At 37.9% G+C, this 21,180-nt stretch overlaps 4 protein-coding genes across 4 annotated transcripts; 2 read left to right on the top strand and 2 right to left on the bottom strand.

Annotated features, from left to right (window-relative positions):
- Window positions 1-859: 859 nt before the first annotated feature.
- Window positions 860-1,864, top strand: LOC103984400 (adenylate isopentenyltransferase 5, chloroplastic-like). The gene has a single exon (XM_009401879.2). It carries the CDS (start codon window positions 860-862, stop codon window positions 1,862-1,864), a length of 1,005 nt encoding a protein of 334 aa, XP_009400154.2.
- Window positions 1,865-2,243: 379 nt separating this feature from the next.
- Window positions 2,244-4,053, bottom strand: LOC103984399 (probable pectinesterase 66). Its single transcript, XM_065110329.1, has 5 exons — window positions 3,836-4,053; window positions 3,500-3,668; window positions 2,916-3,116; window positions 2,563-2,789; window positions 2,244-2,403 (listed from the first exon to the last, which is right to left on the bottom strand). The coding sequence occupies exons 1-5, from the start codon at window positions 4,051-4,053 to the stop codon at window positions 2,244-2,246; spliced, it is 975 nt and encodes a 324-aa protein (XP_064966401.1).
- A 2,460-nt stretch (window positions 4,054-6,513) lies between these two features.
- LOC103984221 (probable glutathione peroxidase 4) lies at window positions 6,514-13,043 on the bottom strand. Its single transcript, XM_009401679.3, has 6 exons — window positions 12,909-13,043; window positions 12,743-12,819; window positions 12,563-12,624; window positions 8,510-8,628; window positions 6,838-7,005; window positions 6,514-6,767 (listed from the first exon to the last, which is right to left on the bottom strand). Exons 1-6 carry the CDS (start codon window positions 12,963-12,965, stop codon window positions 6,738-6,740), a joined length of 513 nt encoding a protein of 170 aa, XP_009399954.2. The 5' UTR covers window positions 12,966-13,043; the 3' UTR covers window positions 6,514-6,737.
- A 2,423-nt stretch (window positions 13,044-15,466) lies between these two features.
- LOC103984220 (uncharacterized) lies at window positions 15,467-20,498 on the top strand. Its single transcript, XM_009401678.3, has 2 exons — window positions 15,467-18,055; window positions 19,838-20,498. The coding sequence occupies exons 1-2, from the start codon at window positions 15,989-15,991 to the stop codon at window positions 20,261-20,263; spliced, it is 2,493 nt and encodes an 830-aa protein (XP_009399953.2). The 5' UTR covers window positions 15,467-15,988; the 3' UTR covers window positions 20,264-20,498.
- Window positions 20,499-21,180: the final 682 nt, after the last annotated feature.

The raw sequence follows: 21,180 nt of genomic DNA, 5'->3' as shown, positions 1-21,180 counted from the left end.
GATAACCTAAAAGTGTAGCGTGAACTATGATCATATTCACTCGTTTAAGATAAGAAACAAATAAAATTTTATTATTTAAATAATAATTATAAAAACTCTTGAGGTACTCATAACCTCGATAGAATTCTCGCTCCTCTCCTATATAAGGATTGGTAGAGACTCCTCGTTCATCAATGACAGAGTGAAGTCCTAATCCGAGAGAGGAGACATGTGATGATCTTTTTCTTTAACTCTCTTTTGATATTTATTTATCATACTAATTTCATAGTTTAGTATTTAGATGATAAATAATCTTATTTAGGTTGATTAGAGATTTTCTAGAAAAAAAGTTTAAAATTATTAATCGATGTTTTGGATCGAAATACATGCAACCATGATTTAATTATTTTTTTTTAAAATTATTTGAGACTCTTTGACCTGCATTTACTTCATAAAATTTTATCTAAATTTTTCCATGAATTCTAGAATTTTTAATTCAAAGTTATCGATTCGTTAAGATTTTTAATTCATAAAAAATAATTTTACAACCTTGTTAATTATATTTATATTTTAGTTAATTTGACCGCTATGTTATGATATTTGAAAGATTAGAATTATCATTATGGAATTTTTAAGTTTTTGTTATATATATATATATATATATATATATATATATATATATATATATAACTGATTTATGTTTGAATGATTTGATACTGATTTCGACTTATTGATATTTCTACATGATATATAACTGATCTTTGTTTCTCGTATTGAGAACTACTCAGCATTGCATAACTTTGTTATTTATGTTTCAGATTCCAATATCATCGATCGCTAAGTAGCATTGGGTGGAGACGTGCAGCTGCATTCCTTCGACATGGACTCCTCCAGCCTCTCACACAGCAAGGAGAAGGTCGTCTTCGTCCTCGGCGTCACCGGAAGCGGCAAGTCCAAGCTCGCCATCGCTCTCGCCAAGTGCTTCAATGGCGAGGTCGTCAACTCCGACAAGATGCAGGTGTATGACGGCATCCCTGTCATCACCAACAAGGTAACCGAGGAGGAGAAAGAGGACGTCCCCCACCACCTCATCGGCGGAGTGCACCCGGAAGGGAACTTCACGGCCGCTGACTTTCGCCGCGAGGCCACGCGCTTGGTCGAGGCCATCCTCGCCCGAGGTCGCCTCCCCATCATCGCCGGCGGATCCAACTCGTACGTGAAGAAGCTAGTCGAGGGGGACGGATGCGGCTTCCGCTCCCGGTACGACTGCTGCTTCGTGTGGGTGGACGTGGACCTGACGGTGCTCCGCGACTTCGTGTATGCGCGGGTGGACAAGATGGTGGAGCTAGGGCTGGTGGAGGAGGCGCGGTCGATGTTCAAGCCCGACGGCGACTACAGTACGGGCATCCGGCTGTCGATCGGCGTACGGGAGATGCACCTCTACTTCCAGTCAGAGGAAGGCGCCGACGAGGAGACGAAGGCGAGGCTGCTGGAGGCCAGCTTAGACAAGGTCAAGGCCAATACATTCGATCTGACTTGCAGTCAGCTGCAGAAGATCCAGGGGTTCCGCGTGATGGGGTGGGACTTGCACCGGGTCGATTCGACCGAGTTCTTTCGCCAGCGAGGGCAGGGCGCCGAGGAGGAGCTCTGGAAGGAGGTCGTGTGGGCGCCCAGTGCCGAGATCGTACGAAGCTTTTTAGCCACCGAGAACAAGAATGAGACCGACGTCGTTGCGGAGGTTGCACCAGTCAAGGTTGAGGATGAGACTGTGTGTGCTGAGAAAACTGTGGAGAAGGAGAGCCAGGTCGTTGCAAAGGGCACCGAGAGTGAGGAGAGAAGGGTGTCGTCATACACAGGGCTGAGTAGTGCCATGACATGCGCGTAACGCTGCATTTTGTTCCCATGCAATATCTGAACTAATTACATATTAAAGATTATCCAGAACAAGCAAAATTCCACCTATACGTGGATTGAAAGAGTAACTCTTGTATGATCGATAGCTCCGTCGCCTTCTCTAAAAACATACTATACTATTTGGAATAATATACTATAATAGTTCAGGATGAAGTCGATAGATTATTCGGATTGGATTGGATTGTATCGGAAAAGAATTCTCAAAGAATATTATTATCCTCGAAAGAGAAATATGTTTTCTGCATTCATGCCGTCATTCGTAGATCAATTTCATATAAAGTAATGCATGCGTAGATGAAGGCTTATGTGCTACAGCTAAAGAAGATGACAAGTGCCGTGGGAGATTTCTGCTATGGCTGCTTATCAAACCATCGATCGGGGCCCAAAAACTCGATGCTGCTGAGGAAGCCTTGCAACTGTTCGGGTGGGAGAGTCTTTAACCAGCTGACTCTTCCAGAGGTATTTGAACCTGCTCCGATGTTTCCATCCTCTACATAGGTCATTTGGTACCTGAGGTTGCAGATGAAGAACAGAGCTCAGCATTTCTTCACCGTATTAGTTTCACTTGGGGAGATTCTAAGCTAGTAGCAGTAGTGGCATCGCAGATAGATTGTTCTTATATGACTTAGGTGATACAAGACGACTGTGAAGGAGGCAAGAGTTGCTTACTGATTTGGTATGACATGCCAAGCATCCCACCCTTCAGGCCTAATGGTGGATGGCATCCACGTCTTATGGAACACTACTGTGGAGTGTTGGTTCCATGCTCTTCCCAAGTAGGTCATTTTTGTAGCACGAATGGTGCAGTACTTGAACACGAACCCGCCAGGGCTGTCGGCACTCGTCTTGGCATGCGCAGTTAACCAACCGCCGTCCACCGAGTTCAGCACGCATCGCTGCGACACACAGTTTAAGCTCAATAACCAAGGTTACGACTATGATTTCTCTATACTAATAGAAGGGATGTTGTTACGATGCATCATTAAGCTTCGATCTATCTTGGGATGTAGGGAATAAAATACACTGTAGATGGATTGACCAAAGCCGAAGATGAAATCAATAGCGCCTTCGATCCAACACTTATCGAAGTGGTGTCGTCCTTGATAGTCACATAACGTGTCTTGGTAGCCGATGAAGGCGCAGTCGTGGAACGAGTTCCTGTCTCCTCCCACTAGTGCTGCTACTGCCTGCAGATGCCTTTCACTTCCGGACTTGAATGTGTTCTGCCAGGAAGCAAGATTATTACGTCTGTGTCAGTATAGTTGCAATGTGCAAAGAGAGAGAGAGAGAGAGAGAGCAGTGGTTTATCATTGAGGTTATATTCGAGCTAGGGATATAAGATACTGATGCTTGTAGTCACAGTAGTTTTGTCTGTTCAAGGTTGATCATTCCAAATTGTGATGTTTTCAGGCACAAGATTATGTCTCTGAGAGAGAGAGAGAGAGAGAGAGAGAGAGAGAGAGAGAGAGAGAGAGAGAGACTGATGTTCGTAGTCACAGTAGTTTTTAGAGCATGCGTTGCATTCTTCTTCTTTTGCTGCTATTGCTTGTGTATCTTTGCGTTTGCAGTGGAGAGTAAAATTAATGGTGCGGGATGGAATTCTTACAACAAATCCAATATTTCGAGCAACAAAATCGTTTGCAAAGACGCTGAAAGTGGAAGAGTTCATAGTGCCGAAACGCGACGCATCATCGCTCCACGTAATCAGAGTATTCTTCGAACCCTCGCCTTGCAGCACAATGAATCCTTTTGAGGCTGGTATCAAGACCTTCTCTCTGTAACAACACCACCAGAAAAATATATATATCTATATAGACCTGAAATTAAGATTACTACAATATTTTATTTTGAAATACATCATGATAATCATAATTTACATTCAAAATCATCCAGAAACTCTGAGATAAATATACTTCAAAAAGAAAGAGTATGATGGACAAACCTGTAAGTTCCTTGTTTGATATAAATTTGTATCCACTGTGAGTTGCCATCAGGGAGTGAGTCAATAGCAGATTGAAGAGTCGTGAAATTTCCTTGCCCACTTTGATCAACAATGATGACTCTTGTGATGTATGCAGCTCCATCTGTGGAGAAGACACAGCAACTCAGAGCCCACAGCAACAGCCACCACCACCACCACCACCTGAGGAACTGCTGCATCTTGAAACAATATCTTAAAACTGAGCTTGGAACAAATGGTTTGCAGAATATTTATAAAGCACTCTGAGACCTGTGTTGTTTCCTCATATATTCATGCATTTGCATTACATATTAATTTTCCAAGTTATATTTTGTATCTGAATATTGAGGCATTTGTGTTACCCAATTCAGTGTTTTAGATGGACAACACTCCTATGAATGGTGAATACATATCGAAATTTCATATTTTAGTCCAGGTTAAATGCTTGATCAAAATAATTCATAAAATATTATTTAAATTGATATAAACTATTATATTCCTCTTTCAGTTTTTATACATGGTATCGAGGCAAATACCGTCAACTACCAGTAATATAAAAAATATGAAAAATAATAAATATGAAGTTTTTTAGGGTACCAATATGAATTAAAAATTTTCCGATCTCTCCTTAAAGAACTAAATGATAACTAATTATAAGGAGATATATATACATATATACATATATGTATATAGGCAGTGTCATCTTCTATGCTGACATGGCAAGGTCAGTCGGTTGACTAAAGTGTTGAGTTCTAATTGATCAAAAATATTGATCATATCATTTACTTCTCCATTGTGCTCTAAGATGAAGACTCAATCAGGTTGAGGTACAATGTCCATTGTGAGATCTCTACAGTCATTGTGTGCGCATTGCAATGCTTGGGGCAATAGGTAGTAAGTTCATTGGAGGTAGAAGCACCAAGAAAGGGAGTAGCCATGACCAATCGTGATGGTTATGTCTAACACTTTAGATGCTTTGTCTAGGTAAAGTGGATCGAGTGTGAGGGTATGCTTTGGTCACAAAGGTTATGTCAAATGCTTGATATGCTTTATTAGGTTAAGACGTGCCGAGCATTAGGATATGCTTTGGTCACGATGGTTGCATTAGAGATATGCTATGGATGGCTTGCTTGGCACGGGTGCATCAGAGATGATTTGGTTGTCATGACCATCTCAAAAGCTTTAGATGCTTCATCTTGTTAGGGCATGTTCGAGTGCAAGAAGATGTATTAATTATGACACATTGAGCACAAGGAGATGTTTTTGGCCAAGAAGGTCACATCATACCCTAACCTTTGGACGCTCTGCGTAATTAGGAAGATGTTGAGCATAAGGAGATGTTTTGGTTATAAATGCTGAATTTAATGATTCGAATGCTTTGCTTTAGTTAGGACACAAAAGTGTAAAAAGATACCGTGTACGTGAACGTTACATAAATATCACAGATGACAATGTCATGTGTAGACCCCACATAGATGGTTCGTTAAGGTTGAGTTCTAGTTGAACTATCATTAGTTGGACTTGATTGGGTCATCGAGAACCCAAGATATGATTGTCTTGAATATTATGGTCAAATAGCAGTCAATTTGAGGATATAGTCATCTTAAAAGATATGATCACGAAGGTGGGTACAACCAACTTGCTTGAAGTTTACATCATGATCAAATCATGATCTGACCGGAAAGATAATTAACTTGAGCCTAAATTATGTATCTAAACTACCAGCTCTTATAGATCAATTCAAATCTTTACACCTACTTATTAAGCGTAAAAAAATATTTTATTTTATATGTAATATAACAAAAATTTATGTTAGAATTAAAATCAAATAATATTAGATTGATTCTTACAATACTTACTTTTTGATGCCATCGAAAAAGGATCTTTAGATCCAAAATCGCTATTAATTTATGAGGAGAACTAAACTCTCATAGTTCAGGAGGTTGAGAGAGAAATCGTAATATCTCAATTATGTTCTCTATGAAATATATTCTTTAACTAGATGTTTTATTTATTTATAGATGAGAACAGAGGATCTAGGATAAGTTATTAAGAGAATTCCTCCGATCAAATACATCTCCTAAGTAATCCTACCAGGACCCTGATATTATACTTCATAACAATTAATTCATCCCAAATATCCAATCTCTTGCCACATATTAACTCACATATGTGGTTTTTTTTGTGGTTAATGCATTGTGTTTATAATTAAATGATCCAGGGTTTGAATCTCATTATAAACGGTCTAATGCATATGGCTATGTAACATTTATATATGAAAGAAATGGGGGGGAAAAAAAGGATAAAAAGAGGGAGTCTGATACCAACTTGTAACATGAGACCTTGTATCAACCCTGAAGAGATCTACCTGGATGTTCTTTCAGAACTGATTCCTTCCACACAGCTTTTTACCAAGTTTACACAGCAGAGAAGCTGTCTCTAGTGTAGAGATAGTAAGTAGCTCACAACTGTGTTACCTTGGACAATTTAGAAACTAATCCACCTCTCAAATAACTTAAGATGTTAGATGCCAATTATAGCTGAATTCAAAGTAATGTTGTTCGGACAAAAAGGGCCTCTTACAAAGAACAGCATTGATTGGAATTTACAAATCCCTGTTTGTAATAAATTTGAATCAGAAGCCAAGCAAAAAAATCATATTAAGTGACATCTCAAACATAATTAAGAGTAAATAACAAAACATACACACAAGTGCATATAGTGTGTGGACAGCTGGTGGGCTATAGCCAAATATCTACACAACTAAGATGTTAAACAAAGACGGAAAACGAAAGCAAATCTTTACGTATGTCCAGGAACATAGTGATGCACCGTTACTCATATACACTGGTAGATCCCTCCCAAGTGCTTTCCTTCTCCCTTTTTAGCTTCCAAGTGCTTTCTGGATGTCTTGCTGCACAATTGTAAGAGAATAAGTCAAAAAATAAGAGAGATACTTTGTTGTCCCATATCGACCAGCATACCTCGATGGACGACGGAGACTTTGTTGTCCCATATCGACCGATGACCTTGCCTTCCTTGTCAATCAGAAACTTGGTGAAATTCCACTTGATCCTATTTCCCATAAAACCTGGTTTACTTGCCTTAAGAAACTTGTAAACAGCAACAGTCTCTGGTCCATTTACTTTAACCTATATGATAGGCACCAGAAAACACAACATTTAAACATGTAGCTTATGATTGTGACAAATACTGACAGATACATGAGAAAAAGGACATCAACCTGCATATAATTTGGTTGGTGAGTTCCATATTTCTTAAAAGGTTTTATAATCAGTGACTACAAAAATAAGTTACTAGGAATCACTACATGATACTCATTTGGCAGAAAAAATTACCTTTATTACTGTTCCATGGAACATGCTATGGTCTCAATACTTTCTGATTTCTTGGAAATGCCATTCTTTCTTGTTTTGAAGGCAAAGACAACCTAAAATTATGTTAGGTTCTCAAAGGCCTAGAGTTAAATAGATTGATGGTTGTTCAAAGAAGCACCGGGGCTCTCTACTTAGTATCATGACACTTCCACTGCTGCATCTGGTTGCAAATCTGCAAGCAAGATACATGCCAAACCAAGCTAAAGTCATTCATTGGCCCAGAACCTTCCATCATTGAGCTCTTTGTCCATGTATCCTAAATCACTTGAAGAAGCCACCTTCATTTTAACTTCTCATTTATCATTCTTCTTTAATACACAGAGATCCATGCTGAACCAATTACTGAAGGTTATAAAGCAAAATGCCTCTTCAGAAGATCAATAATAACAACCATGTATTTGTGAAATAATCAGGAAGCAAACTGAAGTGTCTACAGGTATCACAGATACAGTATTCTAGTCATTTTACCATAAACAACTAGTATTTTTCGCTGATTATCCAAATTGGTGATAAGTCTTTTCTCTCGCTCTTATCTTTTTTATGTTGAAGGCATAACTGAATCAGAGCAGAGTTGGAACAACACACTAACAGCAAATGCAGTGTCAATCACCAAGGAGCACTTGTGAAACTTAAATTATATATATATATATATATATATATATATATAGAGAGAGAGAGAGAGAGAGAGAGAGAGAGAGAGAGAGAGAGAGAGTTTATGTGATGTCATAGAAAATCAGGGCCTATAAGAGAAGCAACTACTAAGAATAGCATCATATTATGTCTTCCTAACACAATCTATTTATTGTTGCTCACAAGTAGATTCCAAGCACATAAGTCTCTGTAAGACATGTTCCACTTTTTTGCTTTCTTTTTAAGCAATGTCATGACACTACAAACTAATTATCGTGTGATTCAGAGTTTGAAAGCATAGGCCCCAAAATAAATGAACACTAAGTTCTATCCTAGTTATCCAACTCATGTCAGTACTACAAGAACTCAGGTTCCATCCCTAAGCAATGGACATTCAAGCAAGAAAAAGAGATTTGATACCAGTCTGGTTCACCCCTAACACAAAAAGTAGCTTTCTTTATTTGCAATTGAGTTTACTATAAACTGATCACAAGTTATATATAGTACACTATCCCTTAAGATGGACCACATTTTACACAACATCTATTCTAATCAAAATAGAGAAACTAAAGAACAAATAACTGCAAAGAGCATAGACCTAATGATCCAACCGGTAAGAAATATTTACCTTCTGAAAAATTGGAAACTCAGCCTTGAATCTTGTGCAAGCAAAGTCCTTTATTTCCTGCTCTGTCTGAGGTTCTTGATGCAAGAACTGATTGCATGGGAATGCTAAAATCTCAAAATCTGAATGCACCCAGCATGGTTCAGTGAATAGGCCCAATGGTGAAGAATATCATACATAAGTCAAAAACATAATTCACAAAGACCTTGCAATTTGAGATGCACCTACAAGCAAGAACCTCACATAGAAATGATGCAATAGAATAAAAGAATATGCAAACATGAAAGAACCATCATTCTCAGTCTCTCTACAGGAGTTTTTACCAAATATGCGGATATAAGTTTTTTCTGATTTTAGTACACTATAGAAAATGAAAATTGGCAGCTTTTCGTGCAATGCTTCCATGAGAGACACATGATGACATTTTAAAAACCAGATCTGAGATATCTATAGAGATACCTCAATATAAGACATCAAACTATCAGAAGCTAACTGTCCCCATGAGATAACAAACTACCATAGCTTTCTGTGCAAAGCATCCATAGGAAACATATGACGACATTTTAAAATACCAAATATGACATATCTATAAGATACCTCACTATAAAACACCAAACTATCAGAAGCTAATTGTCCCCATGGGACAACAGACTATCATAAGCTAACTGTTCGTAACACAATCCTATATCAAGTACTCCTACAACTATCATTTAAGAAGAACCTTCAAGATTGTTGCCAGCAACTATCATGTATACACATTCACAATTATGTATATATGTAAGGGCTGGTTGATTTTTTATGCACGCATATATGGACACAAATATATCAGTCAACAGCAAAATGATTCAACAATAACAACAAGACCATAAATCTTAACTATTTGAGGTCGGCTATATGGATCTTTTCCTGTCATTGAGATCTATAAAGAGTCATATTTAATTAGGTTCAGAATACTTAAAATATTTATTTATAGTTTCTATTAAAATCTTTTTAGGTCTTCCTCTACCTCTTCTCATAACACTAACATTAATTATTTCACCTCTTCTGACTACTGTATCCAAAGGTCTTCTCAATACATACTCATATCATCTTAAATAATTTTTTCTTATCTTATCCTCTATCGAAGCGATATTTAGTTGTTCACGAGTAAAAGCATTTATTTTTCTATCTTTCCTGGTAACTTCACACTTTATCTCAACATTCTCATCTCAACAACACAAACTTTTTGTATATGTTATTTCTTAACTGCTCAATACTCAAACCCATAAAGTATTGTTCGTCTCACAATTGTCTTATAAGATTTTACTTTTGATCTTAAAGGTATCCGATGATCACACAAGACTCCTAACGCTCCTCGTCATTTTAACCATCTTGTTTTTACTCTATGAATAATATCTTTATCGATCTATCCATCTTATTAAATAAATGATCCAAGATACCTAAAACGTTTAGTTAAAGGGACTTTTTGTCCATTCAATCTAACTATATTATCTTGTCTATTTCTTTAATCACTAAAATTACATTTTATATATTCAGTCTTAGTCCTACTTAATCTAAAACCTTTAGTTTATAAGGCTTGCCTCCATAACTTAAGTTTATAATTAATTTCACTTAGGATCTAATCAACTAAGACAATATCATCAGTAAATGATATACTCCAAGGAAGTCTATCAAGTAACTAGTAAGTTTATCCGTTATCGATGTGAAAAGGTAGAGACTTAATGTGGATCCTTGGCGTAATCCTATGCTAATAGGAAACTCACTAGATACACTCCTTATCAAGGTTCGCAATACCGTACCATACTGGTATTTCGACCTGGGCTCGGTACCGGTACGGTACAGTGTACCGAGCGGTACACTCAGGTGTGCCGAGTACTGTAGCACTGCTACAGTGCTACAATGCACTCGGACCGATAACAGGTGGTCCGCGTACCGGCAACCAGTTAGACCGGTACGTACCGCCCGTACCGGGCGGTACAGTTCGGTACTGCAGACCCTGCTCCTTATATTCTAATACTAATAGCTACATTATCATACATATTTTTAATAACATTAATATAATTAGTGGATATACATTTCTTTTCTAAAACTCACCATAATAAATCTCTAGGAATCGTATCGTATGCTTTCTTTAAGTGAATAAAAATCATATACAAATCTTTCTTTTTCTCCCTATACTTTTTTCATTAATTGTCTTAATAAATAACTAGCTTTTATGGTTGATCTTCCAAACATAAAACCAAATTGATTTTAAGATATATTTATTTCAAGCCTTATCCTGCTATCGATAATTTTTTCCTAAATTTTCATAATTTTCATAGTATGACACATGATTTTGATTTCTCTATAATTTGAATAATTTTGTATGTCACCTTTATTTTTGTAAATTGGCACTAAAAAACTCTTTCTTCATTTATCATGATTCATGCATCTTTCCAAATCTCATGATTTTGTTAAATAAGCTAATTAACCAAACTACTCGATTGTCCCCTAAATTTTTTCAGACCTTAATACGGATACCATTAGACCCCACACTCTTAGCCATTTTTATCTTTTTTAATGTGACTTTTACTTCATCAGCTCTAATTTTATGAATAAATCTATGATTATTAAATCTATCATTATTATTTATCGTTAAATCTAAACCTTATGTGGAATATTTATCAAATAATTTATAAAAATAATTTTTCCATCTTTCCTTAATCTTGTTATCATTAGCAAGTATTTTTTTATCTTCATCTTTAATGCATCTAATATTACTTAAGTCCTTACACTTTCTTTCCATAACTTTAGCAATTCGTCATATATCTTTTCACCATTCTTAGTACCTAATTTATTATAAAAATTATAATAAGCTTTATATCTTGTCATACTAACCGCATTTTTAGCCTCTTTATATCTTTTTTTAGCCAAATGACTCACTAACTAAATTTAGTATAATAGAAGGAAAATATTTTCATCAGTTAATTCAAGCTGCATATGTTTTTACTGTGCCTAAGCAAACCAAGAGAGACATTAGTCACTATATTCTTTTGTCCTCTCAAAATGCAGCAGAGAGTCATATGGGACAAGAAAGAAATCTTAAGAAAAAAAATCAACTAAGAACTAGCAATTAGTAAATGAATAGTCTTCTAAAACTTTTATGCAAATGAATTCACTATTTGAAAGACAGTCAACATGGAATCAGTACACTGTTTGGAGAACAGTAAATGGATTCAACACCTGCTGACTCAGAGTTTAGAAGAGTAATATAGAGAATAGGGATACCTAAAGAAATGTAATACATAGTATGGTCCCATTTTCATTTCATTTAAACAGGACTAAATAATCTCCTTTGCCTCCAAAAGAAACAAAATCATTGTCCTGCAAATGTTCTTATGTGTGATGACAAACACATATTCTGAAGATAACCGAAATACATATTATCAGTGGCCATTATCTATGTAAATTTGCTATCATATCTTTCCATCATATCAACCACAGCTTCTTTATTATCTAACCGAACTTAAAAACTAAATCATGTACTCTTTAACAAAAGTCAAGAAACCACTATCCTATGCGTAAAATCTAATTTCCATCCAGCAACCACCAAAGACATATCAAGCAAATGATTATGGATTTTCTGAAGACAGGATCATAGATATGAATGTTTTCTTCGATCAAAATTCTTAATTCAACTTCCAGACAGGCTGTCAGAAATCGTATCTCCCATGCTATAGTATTACATCCAATCATGAAACAGAAACCAGCCAACTATGCGCTTTTGATACAATTATATGTTCAACTCAGCTATCTATCCTGCTGACTTGATTGTGCCGTCTAAAACTTGCAAATGAGTTTTCCTCCATAGGAAACAGGAATATCTGGTGCAGACACCATCCAAAATCCAGCCAAATTAACCTAGATATTCAGTAACACACCGCTGGATGTATCAGAAGAATACTAGTACCTTTTGTGACATTCCAAATACACGACTTTCAACCAAAATATTTGATGAGCATGCCAAATCAAAAGAATTCCACGAAGAGAAGCTCCCGACGTGAGCATGAAACAAACCTTTGCTTTTATACTTGTTGTACAGTTCAGTCAACTGGGTGTAGTTGCTATTCGTGAACCCACTGTTCCAGAATCCAAAGAAACGATCATTTCAACACGATTCCACCGCCGAAAGACGAATTTGATGGCAAAGAAGCCAAGGAAAACGGCGATTGTTCAGAGAAACCTAAAGCGGAATACCATTTGGAGGCGACGTTGACGACGAGGAGCACCTTGCCCTTGTAGATCCCCAGATCAACGTCCCTGCCGCTGCCATCCTGAACAACAAACCAAAGATTCCACCATAACAGAATCCAGAAACCAAAAAGATAACAAAAGATAAAGAGACTCCCAAGGAAATTTTGACCTTGACGGTGAATTGATGGACGGAAGTCTCCGTCGGCGCGGATTGGTAAGCCCCCATCTCCCGCTTCCAACACCCCCTTCCGCAGCCCCCTCCTCGTCTGGGTCGATGGACACATCACGGCCGAGGCCAGATCGAATAGATATCGCTACCCGTCATAACGGCACAAATGCCATTATATTTATTATAACGATATCTCGTTTATAACAGTTATTGTAACAATTGATATCTAAAAATAGCGGTGTGCAAATTCAAGTCAAAGTCAAGCGGCACAACTCAGAGGACTCTTTGCATAATGGAGGAAAAACATGGGCCCACCAGGTAACACGTGGGTCCAATATCCACGTAGGCGAACACATTATTCAAGGCTAAGAAATGTTGTTTTTAACACACATTTCCTTGATGTGGTTGATTTTTTCCTGAGTATTCAATTCATTTTTTTTCTTAATATAATATCGTTTCACTATAATTATTCATAAATTTCTGATATAATTCATTTGTTTTTATTTAATTTTTCAGTATTTGACTATTTATTTATAGAGTTGGGGGTAAAACTTTCCTTTTTAATTGAGTTTGATAATATTTATTATTTTTATGAAGTTTTTAATTGTTTCTATATGTATATTAATTTTTTTTTAAACATAGATTTTAGTTTTCCGACTAAAGCATCGGAAAGTTTTGAGTTTGCTCGATTTCATATACGAGTACTTCGAATATTAAATTGGCCCAAAGCATTTATTTTCACGATCTTTTTCCAACAGTGGCTTGACTGAATCGACCTAAAGTGCTCCCTTTTTTCCGATGATTACACAACTAATTCAACCTAAAGTACTCTTGTGATGGTGCAATCGAATCGTCCCAAAAAATCTCTTTCAATGACAACATGATTGAATCATCCCAAAGCACCATTTTTGAATGACTATATAACCAAATTGGTTCTAAATATTTTTTTTAATATATTGTAGCCAAATTAGCCTAAAGTGACCCTTTCGATAATAATACGATCGTATCGACGCGAACTACTCCTCTCGATGACAACGTGCATCGAATTAGCCCAAAACATCCTTTTCAAGCATGATCAAATAGACCTAAAGATCTTTTTCGACTATAAGATGGTTGAGTTATCCTCTTTATAATCGATAGTCAAATAAAAATTTATTTATGCCCCAACTCCACTACACACATCGAGGCACGATGGAGGGCGAGTGATATAGGAGTAATGACATAAGGACTATTGATACTTCGACACCATGTGATTGACACCTCGATGTCATGTGGTCAATGTCTCGATGCCATGACACCTCGACATCATGTGGCCAGCAACTCAACACCATATGGTTAACACCTCATAATACCATGTGGCATACACCTAGACATCACATGATCGACATATTAATATTATATGATTTGACACCAAAGCTAAATCTTGGTTGACATAATTTTATATTTCGAATGTTGCAACTGCCTTATCATTTGGATTTAGTGTAGCATGATTACATCCAATGTTGGAGGAAAGATGTAATGGCTCCCAACAATAAACCACCACTTCAAGTGTAACAATTAAAAACTTTACTATAAAAAGATTATTCAAGTATATTCTTTGGGACTCACTTTTAAATGTATTTGAATATTAAAGATTACGCACTAATCTAATTCTTTAAATCCTCTACTAAATTAAGCTTTGAAGAGACTTTGTTAGATATGCTCTCGATGTAATTTTAAACACATGCTAAATTAGATGAACTCAGAACTTTCTAGCGTCAAGCGGAAGACCAACGTAGAAAAAGATTTTGGTTTGCTTCGAATTAACATCCTACTCTAACAATCAAAATTTATTTTTAATATATATTAAAATAATAATTACTATTTAGTTTGCTTATGCAATTTCAATCATGGTGTAAAAATTTTGTTTGCCAACTGGACTCACATAAGCATGCATACAAGCACAAATGCATATTGACTGATGAAGATGGTATGATTGATGATATTATGTATGACAGGTGATTAACTTGTTTTGTTATAATCAAAATACTTTTTTTCCTTACAATTTCATCTTATAGGAATTATGAAAATTAGGGGGGCCATTATTACAATTTCATCTTATCGTAATGGATATTGACATCATATATACAAATAAACATGCAAGGACCACAAATTATGCAATCAATTTGGATCTCTAGATCCCATATATTGAGATACAATCCCTTGGAATAGCTTGTGGCCTACCACAAACTGGACAGAAATATCTATTGCACTTTAGGTTCCAACCACAGCTCATTATATACAATTTAATTTTGGATAAAAATAATTTCATTAATAGGTAAAAATCATAGACACAAAATTAAACAGGATTAACCTAACACCTTCCATCAAACAGTGAAATAGTTGAGCTTACAAGAAAGAAATTGATCCATGCTTCATGTTATAAGATGTTCTGAAGACAATTTCTGTCCAGTTTTGTGAGCTTGATGAATGTGAAGCTTCAACATTGATCTGCATGATATAGTCAAGCAGGATCTCTTTCATGGCACAGATCACTGATGGAAACTGATGTGCAACCTAAGCAAGAAGAAAATTCCACAGTTAGAACAACACCAAGATTCTTCCTGCCAACTAATTAGACCACTTGAAGGAGATGGTGGATTGCCTGATCCAGCAGAGGATGCACATCTGAAGAATTGCATGAAGAACTCGATGATGAAGTCGGTAGGGATGTCGGGCTCAGCAATTTATTGTTGCGTCTGAGGTCCCAAGAGATTACGTGAAGAGAGCTACAGTTCAAGAAAAGTCCAAAAGACTAGAAAACGATCTCAGCATTAGGAGGAGAAAGCATACGGACGAACCATTGAACAAAGGATCCAAAGAGGGTTGATCGATGTGCAGAAGGCACTCTTCCTCGACATCATCGTCATCATCACACTGTTCATGTTCTTTTTCAATCCGGAAAGCGTATCGTTTTCTCCAGCAATTCCGAGCAGTCATTGACTCCGTCAACACCACTTTGCTATAATGTAGTCAAGTCAATCAGATGAGTTCCATGTCTGTTCTCGCTGTTCATCTCTAGCAATTGGGAGCCTCAAGCGATGAAGATGGAGCAAGAACAACCGAAGGAAGGAGATACGAGCATCAGGTTAGACATCGTTCCGCTTACGAACCGACGCGGCAGCAGTAATTTTGTTGCCAGCCAACTCTCCTTCGAGCCTCAGTCTGAGTCCAGCGACGCGCCACCGACATCTCGAAACAGTAGCAGCAAGCAAGCACCTGAGAAGAAGCTGACGCTCTTCGCCTTCCGGCTGGCTCTGCTGGAGAAATCTGCCAGTGGTCTTGGCACGCTAGCATTCGTCTGGGCCACCGTCGTCCTTCTCGGTGGCTTCGCCATCAAGCTCGAGGGGAAGGATTTCCTGTTCGTGACCATAATTCTCGTCATCGAGAGTACCAGAATCTTTAGCCGCAGCCACGAGCTGGAGTGGCAGCACCAATCGGCATCGACGTTGGGAGGCGCCGGGACGTACAGCTTCCGGGCGCTGCAATCTAGCTCCCGATTATTCTTTCGGGCCCTGAGTGCCGCCTTCAACCCGTTCTCTGTTCTCCGAAGACATGGTGACCGAAGCCGAAGGCCTACGAGAAGTAACCGAGCGGTCGGATCGTCCCGGGACGATTCTGCGGTTGAATCCACAGCTCAGCGGACATGGCATGGTCCTGACGTTCCACTGATTCCTTATGCCGGCTGGGTGTTCATGTCGAAGAACATCAGCAGGGTCCTCTCATGGCTTCAACTCTTGTCGGCCTTGGCCTGTGTGGCACTGTCCCTGCTGCGCCTTATTCAGCAGGACTACGGCAACGTAGAACAAGATAGCAGGAACAGGAAACCAGCACTGAATCTGTTCTACGCGCTGGCACTCGCGGAGGCTCTCATCTTCCTGATGGAGAAAGCCTACTGGACATGGAGGATCTTATACTGCAATCTGCTGGAGACTGTCAGCCGAGAGTGTGAGCTCGGAGAAGGCGGAATAGTCTCGATCAGGCGCTTCTTCTACGACGCTTACGCAAAATGCATCGATGGCAGTGTCTTCGACGGCCTGAAGATGGATCTGGTGACCTTCGCAAAGGAACTCCTGAACTCCGAGTTCCGTGATGAACAGCTAATCGGCGCTCAAGTCCTGGAGAAGTTTGTGAAGAGCGCCAAGTTCGCCGACGACACGCTAAGGAAGATCGGGACCTCGACGTGGGTGATAGAGCGACTCGTCGAGATGCTGAACTGGAAGAACCCGGGCGAAGAGGAGATCAGGAGGTGCGCAGCAGAGATCGTGTCGAAACTTGCAGGGAAGAGGACGAACGTTCTTCGGGTTGCTGCTATTCCAGGTGCAATGGAGTCGATATCGTCTCTGCTCCACGGTGGCAAGACCTCCAACATGACACCCCATGAGATGTCCAAGAGATCCGATGCAGCTGATGGCACGAACTACGACTTCTCGGTCTTTAATTTGCTGGGTCTGCTGATACTTAAGAAGCTTGCAGCTGACCATGACAACTGCTGGAAGATCGGCAATGCCCGAGGTCTCCTGCCAAAGATCATAGACCTCACTAGTGCTAGCAAAACTCTGCTCAGGAATGATCGAGCACCAGACTCACAGATCAGAACAGTGAAGAGGTCATTGCAGGTTGTGAAGATGCTGGTTAGCACAACCGGGAGCACTGGCAAGTTTCTCCGGCAGGAGATATCGGAGATTGTATTCACGGTGAGCAACATAAGGGAGATCATACAGAATGGAGAGAGCCACATGGTGCTGCAAAAGCTGGGAATTGAGGTACTAAAAAACCTGGCCATGGATGACAATGCAAAGGAGAAGATTGGAAGCACTGGAGGAATTACCAAGCTGCTCCTGTCGAGCTTCCTCAGGCCAGGATTCACAGAGGATCAGAACTTATTGAGTAATGAAGCAGGAGTGACGCTGGCAGTGTTGACATTGGAGAGCATTAACAATTGTGATCGTGTCTTGAAGGAAAAGGAGGTGTTGGAGCAGCTCATGGGGGCACTGACCGAGCCTGTTCTTCGAATAAATGCTTCGAGAATTCTGCGTAATTTGTGTGCCTACAGTAGAGCTGAATGCTCCGATCGCATAGGCAGGATGACTGCTGCCATGCCCACTGTAAGCCTCTATCTCAACTTAAGACTGACCATGAATCATTGCCTCTAACAATTGAATTACCAGAGTTATGCATGTTTCACATTAATACATGAATTTGACATTAAAGAAAAAGGAATCAATTACTATCATTTGAAAAAGAAGAGAGCAGAAAATCTTAATTCAGAACTAGAGCAATGAACTTTCATTATCAGTATCGCATAGATATTCAACAAAATTAATATCAGAATAAAATATAATGATGCAAACCAATCGATAAAAATAGTGGCAAAGTCATAGACTTTGAATTGTGAGAAAGGAGACACCTAATTTGAATTCCTGTTCACCAACCCACACTGGCTGGAGGGAATTATTCTTATGGAAGTCTCGATATGCCTACTTTTTTTTCATATTTTATATTGGCATATTAGCCTGCATGATTGGACTTTCAGTTCAAATTGTACATCCAAAGAATATTTTGTGCCAAAGAAGCAAGTTGAGGGGAAAAAGAAATAAGATATTATTGGCCATTACTGCCTTATTTTAACATAACCCTTTTTCTCGTATATGAATGCGTCTGAACATTCGTATACAAGGAATTAAATCCTAGGCTCTTCCCTATGCCGGCTTCCCTTTGGTCCAGTGTGGTATAGCATGTAACATCACTGAAAAATAATGCGGAATTTAAGTGTCTGTATAATCGAGTTCAGTAGGATTATTGCATATCAGTAGTCTTATACATTATATGGAAATACCTCAATACTTGGATCCATACTTCCTGAAAGGTTTCTTATCAATTGGACAGTTAAATTGCTGCCTTTGCTCATTGTTACCCATAAACAAGTCCAAATGGCTTGCTAATCCACTCAAGAGTTTAGTGCTGACCTGTAAGTGATTAACCCTTTCAGCATTAAGTCCCTTAGCTTTAGCTTACCAGAAGTCTCTCTCTCAGTTATGATTTTCCCAGGGTGCAATACATTAGATGAATGTTGCATATAATTATCATGTTTATTATCTTCAGTCTTTACATCTTTAATTTGATAACTATGTTGTTCCTGGTAATTCCAGTGTGGAACTTCAATTAAAGAATGATTTTCACTAGTTCGTCATATCAGGCCACTTTTTCACTCTCTTTTTTTCTCTTTTTTTTTGTTGCAAAAAAAAAAGGCTTAGCTGCACAAGGTATGGAGAGCATTCAGTGGCTCTTTAAGCCACTTTGACATGATGTTTGAGTAACAAGTAAATGCTGTTGTGAAATAGGATTCAATTCTCAAAGCACAAACTTAGAAATTTTGATACTGAACAATGAAGATGATTCAACCAATAATGTAAGAATTAATAAGATAAAAACATTTTAAAATTACAATATTATTTAATTATTTAAGATATTCCAGGTAATATCTAAATTATGATTTTAAGTTTTGGGAAGCTACAGAAGTCCCTGCTTGACTGTATTGTGCCAGTTCGGTCTCACACAGTAGTTTGTGCCAACACACCCTTCTGCATATTTCATCATATGTTGCTCAATACATATGCCCCACACCTGGCACACACCTTTCTGAATATTTCATCTCATGCTGGTCAACACATAGGTGCCACACCAGTACTGCTTATCATGTCTATCATGCCAGCATAATATCAGCATTGAACTTGTCAGCCAAATCTGAATCCTTAATCCTGAATAAGGGGTGTATGAAATGTTGAAGGATTGGATAAGTCATTCAAATTTCAGATGAATACCTTATAATTCACCAACAAAATGATAGATATCAAGTCCACAGATTAACATTCTTGTTTTCTGAACAGGTATTGAAATCGATTATGGAGGCAAAAGAGAAACTACTAGAAGTATCTATTGGTCTAACTACACAGATCTGCAAACTCATGGATCCTGATGAATTTGCTGAAGCACTTAGGCAAGCTAGCATTGAAGAAACTGATCTTGTGGAGAAGCTTGTTCGGACACTGGAAAAATACACATTTCCAGAAATTATGGTCCCAAGAATAAGGAGGTTTGTGATTGAGCAAGCTATTTGGATGATGAAATCCAACAGAAACAGTATCCAGTTGTTCAAAAAATTTGAGATGGAGAATTTATTGGGGTCTGTAGCAGAGACCACATCACAACTTGAGTGCTTTCACATTTTCTCTGGTAGTGTTGGACTGATCCAGCACAGTAAACCCTTATCCTCTCTTCTAGAGACAGCATTGGACCTAATGATTGATAATTGAAATTTGAACAAACAAAAAAAAATTTCCAGCCAAATTATTCCCTGATGAAGTCAGAAACTATACCAGTTAGCAGCTGGGAAGAAGCAGAAGATTTATGCGGTTCCGTAAATATCGATTTTGTTGACTAAATGTTGTTACAGCCTCTCTTTTCTTTACTACTTTATCAGACTCATGAAGATATGTATTGTCATATTCTTGGCTAAAGTAATAAAATTTCATATTATGATTTCACACAGCAGAAGGTTCTTCTTGTGTTTTGGCATCGAATTGTTTTTTGCTTCTTGTAGAGATGGAAAGCATGTGAATAATTTCTTTGAATTATGATGACAACTCTTTTTATCACTTTAAAGCTAGAAGATGACACTACAAGAAACATTTTGAATAGTAGCTGTGAGTGAAAAAAGCATATGAATGTGGCCAATACAAGCAGAATCCAACTCAAACTTATTAAGACAGATAATCTCAAAATTTTTGATAGCCATAAGTGATCACATTGAGCTTTTGATCTAATAACTAAGATTTTTTATTTGTCATATCTTTCTTTCTAATATGATATTTAACTAATTTTAACATAAGAAGACTGATGATCATGATCAACAATAACTTGTGATTATATGACTTGTTGCTGCCAACATTCTTGTGAACAATGAACGGAGGCATCATTAGTGCTGGAAACCCTCAAAATTGCACAAATTATATCACAAAGGATGGTTATTATTTTGCAACTCTTTTTCTGACACAGTTATTCTTCACTTAGGATAAATTTATGGAACCAATCTTCCTGGAGAATAAGAAACTAGCCTTCTCAAAATATACTCTAAATAAGAAAACCTGTAAATTTTGTATAGGATCAAAGTTGACCTTAAGAGAATGATTCCCACTCAATAATTAGCCTATTTGATGCCACATCTATTGAT

The sequence above is a fragment of the Musa acuminata genome, chromosome BXJ2-5 (genome assembly GCF_036884655.1).
Source record: "Musa acuminata AAA Group cultivar baxijiao chromosome BXJ2-5, Cavendish_Baxijiao_AAA, whole genome shotgun sequence".
NCBI lineage: Eukaryota > Viridiplantae > Streptophyta > Magnoliopsida > Zingiberales > Musaceae > Musa > Musa acuminata.
The sequence above is the reverse complement of the archived record's forward strand: the minus strand, read 5'-3'. Positions and strand labels throughout refer to the sequence as shown.